Genomic DNA, 13063 nt, shown 5'->3' with positions numbered 1-13063 from the left:
CTCTAAGTGCTTTCTTTTCCTGAGAACAACTGATAGGCAATTAGCAGAACCCGCTATCTGATGTACCTTTAGCCCGAGCTGTTACTGTCCCAGAGCAGGGGAGTATTTCCCTGTCCACAGGGTCACACCAGCCGCAGAGACGCAGCGTGGCAGGAGACAGGGTGCTGCAGCAAAGGGGCCTGGGAAGGGCCAAGCTGAAAAGCAAGGGGAGAAGGCTCGCCCTGCTTCTCAACAAGCCGATCGCCAGACCACCGCAGGGCGCACGGCCCTGCACTGCCACCATGGAGGGACCCCCCGAGAACATCCCGCTGGAAGGTGGTGGCTGGAGCCAGGCAGCACAGGAGGTGAGTGAGACCAGCGGGAGGGACCCCTTAGTGCTGCTTTTCAGACCACTTAGGGTCACGCTGCTTTCTGCTGCATGGTAGGTAGGCTGCATGAAAGTAGGAATTGCGCACAGGCTGTGATCACCATCTGCCAGACACCTCCAGCAGCCATAGGATGCCAGACAGGGAACAGGGGAAATGAAGCTCTTCTAGCAGCCCTCAGGTGAATCTGAGAGTTACACAACTTGGGTGAAACGAAAACCCAGACTATGAGCCACTGGAAGAGCTTTAATCCCCTGAAATGCCAAAGGATGCAGGAATTAGGTTGATCTCCGATGGCTGACTCAGGATAACATGCCTTTTGCCTGTTATTTTACAAGACATTTATTCAGCAGAGATTGTAGTGAAGATGGTGGTTAAAAATTTGGTTAGTTAAATTAATTCCCTGTCTGATTAATTTTTTCTTACTGAGCAGACATTATTTGCGGATACCATTTACTCTTTGAAAGCATAGACATTAGCAAATTATCTTCTCTGTGTGTGTGATGGTGAATTAGCTGCTTCAGGTTACTATGGTGCAGTATGGATTAATTAAATAATGAACATACTTCCAAGCGCACCTTAATTTTTAGCTGCTATAAAATGTGAATTTCGATACGTACCATTTTGATCCAGTAGACATTAACATTCCAGTAGTCATCCATTTTTTCCCTCAGTAATAGAAATACAACCTAATCTCTTTATGGCAGCATGGCATTTGTCTCCATTTTGAAAATAAACCCATTTAAACTGAAAGCTAATAGACCACTACAGCACAGCATATTTGGACCTCTGACATGCCTCTAGAACAAACTGCATTTCACGCTGATTAACAGATAACTCATTTCAACCCTTCATGCTTTTGTACCACTGTAACTTATCAGAAGTATTGTTTTATATGCCATAAAATATATTTCCCTTTCTGTTTCTCCATTTCTGAACTCAAATGTTAACAACTCTTTAGTTATTATAATTAACTATTGTAACTAACCTAATAATTTCTCCAGACCAAGGCCCAGGACAGTATCTTTTGCTCTGAAGAAGATAACAGCCTGTATTTCACATACAGTGGAAAATCAAATGTTCTTGAGGTCAAAGAACTCAACTACCAGGTAAAAGTTCTAGTTTCTGTAGGTCCCTTCAGCAGGGAACTTATCCAACAACTCCTGTTTCATTAAGCAAGCCCTCTCAAAGGTAGTATAAAGCTGATGTTCATGCAAATATTGCACAATCAAATATACAGAAGTTTTGTAAGGAGAATCACACTCCTGGCTACGGTACTAACAAGAGGCTAAACCATGCTGTTGTAAAATATATCTAGTAAAACTAGGGGATGATACAGGAAAAGAGGTCCATTTCTAGGCTCTGTTTTCCCTCAGTCTTGAGCTAAATTATTCCTCTCAGGACTGAGGGAGCAGGAGCCTTTGCCAGCAAGAACGAGCATGCAGGAGACAAGGAGAGGGTGACAAACATAAGGAGGATTTCAGGAAGCTTTCAGGAAGCCAGTGAAATTTTTCACTTTTGTGCCACATGGCATCTAAAGTAAGCTTCACGGTTTTCAGTTTTGATTCATTTCAAATTGTATTAAAAATTAAAAATGTACAACAGCAATAAACTACCTAAGTAAGGTAAAGGACAGATAGTTTTAGTGATTATCAGAAATAAGAAGCAAAGGATGAAAACCATACATGTCCGAAAAAGATTTTTTGTCTATATTTCTGAATATTAACAATATTATTTTAACATATTCTCTGATTTATAACAACTTCAAAAATATTTAATGTTAAGTAGTTTAACGTATGAATTGAAGAGACTTTCTTTCTTTCTTTATTAGGTTAACACGGCATCCCAGATTCCCTGGTATGAGAAACTCACGCAGATGCAAATGCCATGGACCTGGAACTCAGGTCCTAATTCTCATGTGTCAGTAATCCAGAATCTGAATTTAAAAGTTCGAAGTGGTCAGATGCTAGCTATTATAGGAAGCACTGGTAAGAACAACCAAGTTTCATGATTTGACTAACTCTTGGATAAAACATACACAATCAAAACCAATTTTCCTCAGTCTTCTGAATGGCATAATCTAGCTGAGAAAGAACTACTGGAAATGTGTAACTTAAATACATTCCTTAAAATGTACATTTTGAGAAACAGAATCATATTGGAAAAATATTTTTTGAATTTATTTTCCAAAAACTTTTATATTATGACTTGTACATTTGCTGTTTGTTTCTTGAGGTGCAGTGTTGTTACAACTGTGTTCTGCAGTCCCATCTCTACTAGACGTGAAACAGCTTCACAGCTCTCATAAAACAGGCAAATTGCAGACCTTGCCCAGTAACAATGCAGACATGAGGCCAGACCCCATAAGAAAGTTCACTTGCAACTGGCAGCATAGCCACAAGAAGCAATTTCCTCCACATGCAAACAGGTCTTATAGAATAAACTATCACCTTCAGATTAATTAACAGAAACTTGAAAAGAAACGATAATGCCTCTTCTATTTGGCTTACAGTGTCTGAAAAATGAGGCTCTGGTTTCTTGCATCTTTTTTTTTTCCTTTCATTTTCTGGTAGGAATGGTTTAGTCTTCTCAAGGATGAGGTTGCCTAATAGAGAGTTGGCCTTTGCCCTTAGTGGTTAGTGAGACTTAGCTCATCTAGGGGGATAAGAAGTAGACATGTGATGCATTAAATTGAAGTAAAAAGTACCTATGCTTTGGAAGTAAAACAAACAAAACCGCAAAGAAAAACATGCTGTGACTCCACTAGACTCTTACATTAGGTTAGCTCAGTGATTCAGTGAAGATGCTCTCTTTGAAAAAGAAAGACAAAACATATTTGCCACAGAAGTTGTAACATTATTTCTACAGAAGAGGTTTTTCTTCCCCATTGCTATGGGGGATTTTTCTTAGCACATATCTAATGTACTGGAAATTGTACCTTAGAGACTCCCCATAGCAAAAGGAAAAAACTTGTGATGAAATAACATTGACTTACAGATATTAGACTTTCGTAAGGTAACGTACACTGGGTACAAACCCTTTCAGCAAACTAGTCAAGCTATTTTTAAAAGCTGTTTATCATCTATTTCATCAAATGCCTTAGTAAAGTGGATTAAACTGCTGATGAGTCTCACATTGTCAATGGCAATCAATATGCCACTCTTAAATATAGCAATATGTAGTTTACAGATGGACAGGTTTCTTTTTTTTTTTTAATGTATATATTAAGCAACAAGTGTGGAGTTAATTTTTCAACAGGAAGACTGGAAACAAATGACATCTAATCATAATGAGAGCTCTGTGTATTTGCATAAAGTATCATATGGCATAAGGGAAAAAGTCATTTGCTATTTAATTCCAAATCAGGTTTTGTTTTCATTGATTTACTTTCCTTACTTCTGAGTATGAGCCAACTTTTTCTCAATTATTTAAATGACTTTTTGTCTTGTTTAAATCATAGTTATTTTTATTTAAGTCATGCTTAAGATTCTTATCAGCTGTATAATTGCTTGGTGCCTTAGTCTTTAAACTGTTTAGCTGCTGTTTCTGAATTCACAATTCCCTCCACAAAGCAAACTTCTGCAAAACATTTAGGTGCCAGCCCTGCAGCCAGTCCAGGACACCACCTTTCACACGTATAGAACAGTAACCAGAGGACAGAGATCTTGCTTCTTAAATTCAGAGCTGTTCTCTAAAGCCAGCTACCCAATTCTCCTGGGACATGTCAAAGGTTAAAGCCATGTAATCCATTCTGGAGGGGAGAGATTTCCTGAACATGAGCTTGCAGTCAGGTGTCAGTATTTTCTTTCAAGATCATTTTGTCTCTGCAGCTTTAGAAAAGCATCAAAAGGTGTTGAGGAGAAGATGTGAGGGAATGAAAACTTCTATTCTCTGTGACTAAATCACTTTTCAAATGGATGCCCTGGAAATTTATTTTCTAATTTTGATTGTTCTAGGTGGCGGAAAGACATCCTTGCTTGACGTGATAACCTGCCGGGATCACGGAGGCAAAATCAAGTCTGGACAAATCATGATCAATAACAAACCCAGCACTCCCCAGCTTGTTAAGAAATGCATTGCACACGTGCGGCAGGATGACCGACTGCTCCCCCACCTGACTGTCAGAGAAACGCTATTGTTCGTTGCCAAACTGCGCCTTCCAAAGTTTTTCTCAGACTCACAAAAAGAAAAAAGGGTAATTAAGTTGTTGGAAAAAAATAAAGTTGTCAAAAATGCGTCTGACAGGAATTATCCGAGAGATCCTGTGTGCTTAGAGTCAGAACAGCTAATCTGGCTTTTTTATATATATATATATATATATATATGTAGATTATGAATTATAAAACTTTTTCCTTTTTCAAGATAGAAACCAGCAATTGTTCCAATGCTCACAAAAAATGACAATCTAGAAAAAGCATTGGAGAGGCTGAAAGAACTAAATTGCTGATTGCTGAGCATTTTTTAATGTTATCCCTAAAATCAAGATTTGTTTTCAACTAGCTCTCGCTCAAATAACACCAAAATATCCAGATGAATTTTAACTACGTCAACTATATTTTTTGGCTTTATCTGTGCACAAACGTGTCAAGAAACTGTTTTTATCTCTGTTACCATTTGGATCCCCCCAGGTGGAAGATGTTATAGCAGAACTACGCTTGCGTCAGTGTGCAAACACGAGGGTAGGCAACGAATACCTCCGTGGTGTTTCAGGAGGCGAGAGGCGGAGAGTGAGCATCGGTGTGCAGCTGCTCTGGAACCCAGGTGAGCAAAACCCTGACAACTTCCTTGTGCCCACCACAAACCACTGGGGGAAAAGGGGCAGTTAGAGAAAATAGTAGGGTTCAAGAAAAAGTCATACACACACATGCTTCTCCAGACACTTAACGGATCTTGCATAACCCTCTGCAAGATGTTAACTCCCCATGGCAAAACCAGGCACAGTGACTGTGTGCTGATCCATTTGCTTAAATCACAACTCTTGCTGATCAGAGATTATACTGTACTTATTACAGTCATGGTTCTATAAAAGGAGTGGTTCAGGAGCCAGCCCTCTTTCACTTCTGCCTATGCACAAGTACAGCGTTAACAAGGGAAGGTCATTTTCTTGGTAGCCCAGGCACTCATTGTGGTCTTGTGCAACTCTGATGTGGCTGGCTCATGTCACAGGTGAACTAGAAATTTCTGTCATCTTCATTAGAAGCAAAAGACAAGGCTAAATCTACAGTTGCTTTTGCAGGAATGAATTCTCTATCTGCTCTTACATATATCAACAGCACCAATAATCTTGGCTGAGCCTCTTGTTGAGCGAGATTTCCTATCAGCTCTTCTACCTCCACTGGGAAATGGATCTGAATATTATTTGCTTATATAGAATTATACTTTTGCAAGTACAGGGAAAGCGGAAGCTTTTTTTTTTTTGTAAGAAGTGATGCTCATGAATAGATGTGCTGGTACTGAAGTAAAAATATTATTAATTCTAGGGAAAATAAGTAAAGATTTCTTTACCTTTCGAACATGCGTTATACCCCTCAGCACAGAAACTATGTCTGTGTACAGACACTGCCTTGCGCTGATTGAGGCCATTAAGTTCTTTGGCAACACAAACACTGCAGAATAACAAAACCCTTTCAAATTTTTAGCAACCGATTGCAAAACAAGAAAAATCCAAGCATATGCATATGTCTAGGTATCTGGGTGTGAACAGGCATGAAGTAGCTTCTCCTCCCAATCCATGCTCTATATAAATTAATACTCTGAGGATTTACACATCAATAAGATCTAAATATCAATTAAATATATTTAATATAGATTAAAATATTTCAGCAGGCAGAATATACAACTATTACTATTGTATATTCACATACACTATACACATTTGTATGGGCAAAGTGCAAGAACTGCCGAGTAAAACATGAATTTAATAAGGAGCCTAAATCTTCATTCCAGTGAAAATCAAAAACATTACTCTTGTTTCCAGTAGGACCAAGACAAAATTTAAAATAATTACTACATAGTCATTATGTTCAATAAGATAGTGGAAGGAGGTTGCCATTGTTGAATATTATCTGATGTTGGTGTGAAATATACTTTGGACTTTTAAAAAAGGAATATAGCAGTGAGGTTTCATATGCTAATACCATATTTTCCAAATCAAATGTTTTCCACAGCTAAACTTACTGTCTTTGGCAGGAATACTGATACTTGATGAACCCACATCTGGACTGGACAGTTTTACTGCACACAACCTCGTAATAACATTATCCAGACTGGCCAGAGGAAACAGATTAGTTCTTCTTTCACTGCATCAGCCCCGGTCAGATATCTTCCAACTCTTTGATTTAGTTCTCCTGATGTCTTCTGGAGTCACTGTCTATTCTGGAACAGCCAAAGACATGGTCCAGTATTTCACAGAACTAGGCTATCCCTGCCCGAGGTACAGCAATCCTGCAGATTTCTATGGTTAGTATCAAGTACTGCCAAAGTACTGCCATAAAAAGAAGAAAAAAAAAAGAGGTTACTCAAAGTCATTTGCTTTCTTAAGTCTATCAGCTAACATTGACTTTTATTGACCATAACTGTCTTAGAAATGCCTTGTCACTGTTATCAATATTGTACTAAGTTCAGTTTTGAATATGAACACCATTTGTCAATGCAGGAAACGTAGGAAATACGAGAGAAAAAAAATCAGTTTTAAATAATCCTCTTAATGTCAGGTGTAGCAACTCTTCCGAAAGTTTAACACACTTATTCCCATGTTTCAGCTGGTTGAAACTTTTACCCTCAGTGATAACAGACATGCATGAACTGATCAGTTGCTTTCGTGCAGTCAGTTCTCTGAATTCTATTCAAGAAACATAGGAAGCCAGTTTCCCAGGGTGTGTAATCATACATACCTTGAAGAGGAAATGAGAAAGAGGAGACTTGCCCAACAGAACATAGGAAGGGAGAAAGAAAAAAAATCTATAATAGTAATCTTTTGATTCCTCTTCTCAAAAAAAAAAAAAAATTAACTACATGGTTCTAAGTCCACTTTTTTTTTTTTTTTTTTAAACGTGCAAAGGGAATGTGGCCTTGTTAATGTAATGGCAGTAGTCTTTTACCCCTGAGGTTGGTTCAATTCTTACCTTCAGGTCTTTGTGTTCAAGTTGTTTAGGATGCCTTGTACAGACACCAACTACAATGCTCTGGAGTAACCTCTTTGGCTCTGCTTACGTGTCAGCCAGTGTCGGTTCTTATCAGAATGTCTATCAGCTATGCAGAGATAGACAGAAATTAATGTAAAGCCCAGCAAAGAGACCTTTGTCACCAACGTGGTTCAGAGCAGTCCTGCTCAGCTCAGCGCAGCCCTGGGTGGGGGGCCTTGCAGCACACCTGTATGGGAATGGAGCATTTGGGGCAGTCCTCAGAAGATGAACCCCTGTGACATGGAGGCAGGTGGGGATGAGAAAAGGAGGTGAAAGATCATTCAGTGCAATGCACTGAGCCACTACCCACAGGAAAGGCAGACAATATGGGCAGCAGGAATGTAGAAATGGAACAGGAGAGCTGAGGATGCCACAGCAAGGAGGAGGACCTGAAGGTAATGCACAAATGCTGGCAGTGTGGCAAGTAAGAGAAACAGGAGAGTGTCAGAATGAGAGAAGTAAGGCAGGTTACAACTCGTTTCTCTGATGGACCCCTGCTGAAATGTGGCTCAATGGAGATGGTCAGCTCAATGTAAGGAGTTATCAAATGCACAGAGATAATTCTCCCAGAAAGCGTCTGCGAAGTATCAGGTAGTGGTGCTCTACACTGATGCTCAGCAATGGAAAACACTACTGTTAGTTTAGATTTTAAAAAATAATTTAAAAAAAAGCTAAGAGAACTACTGTTGCTGCTACCATGTTTTCCTTGGGTAATATTCTTCTTAAGCTCTCAGTATCTACCTAAAGTAACTGATAAAGTTTTAACTGTTGTAGCCTAATGCATGCACACAGCTCATACTGTCTGTTCATGATATAATCCCTGATTCTAAACATATCATAAAGTTATCACATCTGTAGCTTATGGACTTATGTCAAATAATGTCTTGCAGTTGATTTGGCCAGCATTGATAAACAGACTGCAGAAAAGGAGATAGAGAGCCGAAAAAGAGCAAATATTCTTGCCAGCTTGTTCCTAGAAAAAATCAAGAATTTTGATGATTTCTTATGGAAAATTAATGAAGACGACAATGTTGTGAACACGGTCAGCCAAAAAAGGTGAAGAAAAGAATATCATATGGCAGATCTGGAATAACTGCTACAACCTTGGCTAATTTGTTTTTTTCCCCCTCTTTTCTTTTGTACAGCTCCCATGTAAAATCAGAAGAGGCTATCCACATGCCTTACCATTCAAGTGATCAGTTACCAGGCGTCTTAAGGCAGTTCACTGTATTATTAAGGTAACCTTATCTCCATAAACAACTATGTATCACATTCATTTGTATTTTAATGCAGTAAGAAGCACAAAATGTGAATTGAGCATGTGCTGAAAGCGCACACCTAGCACTACTAGCCCTAGGCCTGAGTGAGCCGTGGAGCTGAGGTGTTGCTATACCGGCTCACCCCAGGCCTCTGAGCAGGGTGACAGTCAGATGTCCAGCCCCTTGCTTTCTGCCCCAGGGCTCCTTCCAGACAAAAATCACCTCCAGCTCACACTGGTGCGATCCTCCACCTTCAGGCAGCAGCAGCAGGAGCCTCCAGGCTCAGAAATGTGCATCCCAGTTTCGGGTACTGCCATCCTATCCTGATCTCCACACACACACACCAAAGCGCAGTGACTGAACCCTCAGCAAGCCCAGACAGCTGTGTGGCAGGCCCAGGTGCTGCCATCCTCACAGCTCTGCCTCGATTTGAAGCCAGGAGGCTTCACTGAGTATAGCCAGCATGGATGGATAGTGGTAGCTGGGTTTCATGCTTGTGTTCTCAAAAGAAATATAACCAACTGGTTTAATACATGTAGAACATCACTGACAGTATCATCTAGTACTAGTGTATACTATAGGCCCTAAACAAAGAGACTTTAGCTGAAATAATTGCTTCTGTGTCTTCAAAATGAGATCTTCCAGCCCCCACGGCCTTCAAGCTTTCAGCATTTCAGACCTGAAAAAGTAGGCCGCTACAGATGCTCAGAAACTTTGATTAAATAAAATCATGTTCAGAACCAGACGAACTCCCAACCTACTCAAAGTCAGCAATTCCACAAACTGCTGTTAGCAGAGCACTTGGGGCAATATATCCGAGTATATCTAGCATTAGTAAGGCTATACCTTATGGTCAGTGTTGCTGTTTTCCAGTCGTCAAGTCTCCAATGACTTCAGAGATCTTCCAACGCTACTAGTCCATGGAGTTGAGGCCCTCATCATGTCATTATTAATTGGATTTTTGTACTATGGCCATGGAGAAAGCAGACTCTCCATTCGTGACACAACAGCACTGTTGTACATGATAGGTGCACTAATCCCATTCACAGTGATTTTGGATGTCATTGCCAAATGTAAGTGTGAGCTTTATTGTAAATGTTTAAGTAATCAAAATCAGAGAATTCTCAGATCAATGAAAAATTATGTTTATAAATGCAACTCTAGGATGAAATCAACCTGTTTGTTTCTACCCTGCAGGTCATTCAGAAAGAGCTATGCTTTATCATGACTTGGAAAATGGAATGTATTCTGTTAGCCCATACTTCTTTGCTAAGGTAATTGGTTTTGATGCCAGGAAATACACACAGATGGCTTAAAAAATATTCCAAAGCCTTGCTGTATAAATAATTGCATTTGCATTAGACTTCTGCTGTTGTGTCTGCCAGCTAAAGCTATCATTCTTGCTTCCTTGGTGTTAATTGGTTAAACCTCACTCTATATCTGTTGCCATATGTCATGGCTGACATCCATGAGGTTGTTTGGCCAAAATTTGGGAATTCTGAAAGTCATATTTGGTGGTTTCATCACCAAATCATCACATTTATGTACCTGAATGTTTCATTAGCTGAAACATCTTTGAAGGTTTGATTGTGTCTTGATCTATAAAACAGAATATGTATATTAAATGCTACAACAAAAGTAAAATAGAAATGACAAAATGCTAACTATGAGATTTCCAGCAGTTGTTCGGGCCTGTACTGATTAGAGAGAAACAACTATATTAAGTGTATGAAGAGCTAGATTTCCTGGAAACAAATTAGAACTTAAGAAAAATTATATTCTCTTTTTTTCACAAGGGTTTAGAAGAATCCCTTCTTTGTGATGTTGCCACTGTGAGATGAGTTCTGCCTGCCATAGCATCTGTAATTTAGGTTTCCATTTCTGCACAAGATTTTAAATGCTTATTAGTGGTTGCCAGAGAAAAATATTCTTTGCATTGTGTCACAAAAATTGCACATTATTCATAGAGGAATCTATGTATTTTGTTACAACCTTAGTATTAGAGGATAGTAGCAACTTTCTTTGGAAAAAAAAATCATAATACCACATATATATGTATACACACACATATCTACATATATATGTATGTATAATTGATATATGCAGACATCCATATAGTGTGTATATATATATTTTTATATATACTGTATATATATATATACGCACACATATATATAAATAAAACATTTATGTTCAGATATTTGAGAAAATCCAAAACATATTCGTGTTTTTACAATGAGTTACGAAGTTACTAACTGGACTGCCTTTGGGACAAAGTGGGGAAGTGACCAACAGCCTATTTCAAATTTCATCTCACGCTAGGTTCAACCAAATTTGTACAAAATGTACGCTTACAATGGGTTAGTAACAGTATTACTGCTCTCAAGCTTACCATTTCTTTGGGAAATTCTCTTAAATGCTTAGAAACTGCCAAAACCATAACAAAATATGACATCCAATCTGTAACAAGAAGCATATCAATTCAACAGTTACAGGAATTATCATAACTAGGGAAAAAAAATAGCAAGGATTTCCATCTCTGTTGTTACTGAAAACAACCAAAGGGGAGATGATTGTATTCTAAGGGATTATTTCCCGAAGTTTTTCTAAACAGTCCATAAGTACATTAAGGGGCATCTCAGAAGGTTTTGTGATTATTGCTTAATATATTTATTTTTTTCCCTCCTTTCTGAACAGATTTTGGGGGAACTCCCTGAGCATTGTGCTTTTGTTCTAATTTATGGGGTTCCCATCTATTGGCTGGCAAACCTCATGCCTGAACCAGAGCATTTCCTGCTGAACTTCCTGTCAGTGTGGCTGGCTGTGTATTGTGCCCGTGTGATGGCACTTTGGGTGGCAGCACTGTTGCCAACCTTACAGCTCTCAGCTTTCTTTGGCAACGTCCTTTTCACATCATTCTACCTGAGTGGTGGTTTTGTGGTAAGCCTGGAAAACCTCTGGACAGGTAAGACAATCCTCCCACTGCCCCTCCAAATGAAAATGTCGATGGCTTTCATCAGCAATTGTTTGTAGTGAGGCTGAGTCCCATACAAAAAAACCCTCTTTTATTCCCACCTTTGCAATATCTTCATGGATAGTGACAGTGGAGTTCATTTTACATTAGTTTCTCCCTGTGAAACTGAGGTAACAGTAAGCTTGGTCGAAAAAGCACTAGTTAAAGTCTGAATTGGTCCCTACATTATTCATTAATAAGTTATATTCAGTAGATGAAGATCTCCAGTAGAAGAACCCCAGTTGATAATGGGAGTCTGATAGATATAAGTTCTCCCCTAATTCTTCATCTTCATGTAATAATATAGGGTATATCTGCCATTTTGTCCAGTAATAAACTATCATACATTCACAGCCTTTGGTTGTACAAGAAGTTAGACAAACCTGTTATATTTGGCAGCAAGACAGAAATTTGCTTATTTATATGGTTTTTTCTGACTTTTTTTCCAGTTCCGTTTTGGGTTTCTAAAGTGTCTTTTCTAAGATGGAATTTCCAAGGCATGATGCAAATTCAGTTCACTGAATCCAAATATGAAATGACTGTTGGAAACGTTACTCTTCAAATTCCAGGAAAACTTGTAAGTCACTCTCTAATGAAAATCTTGATAATTAACTAGAAAAAAAAATTGTCAGTTCCTAATTTTTCTTATGTGTGGTTACAGGTAGTTAAGTCTATGGGCCTGGATTCACAGCCTCTCTACGTAAGCTATCTCATCCTTGGTGGCAATATTATTGGTTTCCTGCTTTTATACTACTTATCATTAAGATTCATCAAGCAAAAATCAAACCAAGACTGGTAACAGCAAGACAGGCAGATGGGGCAGCAGGCTACAGCATCCGTTGCAAGGAAACATGGCAAGCCCAAAGTTTGCTTTTGGTAACCGTTGCGGAGGCGCTGGAAGAGAAGATACCTGCCGAGTTCCCCGCTGTACGAAGCGAGTCCGGTTCGCCACAGGATGGCAGCAGAATACCAGGAGTTGGAAGCCAGGTTGTGCTCCTCCATTCAGACAAACCGTGATAAAATTGAGACTTTAACATGGTGGTTTTTCTATTTTTTTTTTTTGTTTGTTTGGTGTACAGTTTTATGTGTGACACCTATATGCACTAGCTGCACCTTGAAATATTCTGAGCTATGGGTTACCAATTTAAAAGGACCGATCCCATGTTGTAATAGCTGATGTTCTAGGTCTCAATCTTTGAATGCATAGCAATCACATACTTAACCAGAAGAGCTCTAAGAGAA

The 13063-nt window shown here is 39.1% G+C and overlaps 1 protein-coding gene across 1 annotated transcript; it reads left to right on the top strand.

Moving 5' to 3' along the window:
• Positions 1-55: 55 nt before the first annotated feature.
• Positions 56-12857, top strand: ABCG8 (ATP binding cassette subfamily G member 8). The gene is made up of 13 exons (XM_040553646.1): positions 56-344; positions 1370-1474; positions 2197-2353; positions 4322-4560; positions 4994-5126; positions 6555-6824; positions 8440-8605; positions 8743-8787; positions 9682-9881; positions 10006-10082; positions 11506-11773; positions 12271-12402; positions 12487-12857. The coding sequence occupies exons 1-13, from the start codon at positions 282-284 to the stop codon at positions 12618-12620; spliced, it is 1989 nt and encodes a 662-aa protein (XP_040409580.1). The 5' UTR covers positions 56-281; the 3' UTR covers positions 12621-12857.
• The last annotated feature ends 206 nt before the right edge of the window (positions 12858-13063 follow it).

Source organism: Cygnus olor, chromosome 3 (genome assembly GCF_009769625.2).
Source record: "Cygnus olor isolate bCygOlo1 chromosome 3, bCygOlo1.pri.v2, whole genome shotgun sequence".
NCBI classification, from domain to species: domain Eukaryota; kingdom Metazoa; phylum Chordata; class Aves; order Anseriformes; family Anatidae; genus Cygnus; species Cygnus olor.
This window is presented reverse-complemented; position numbering and strand designations above follow the sequence as displayed.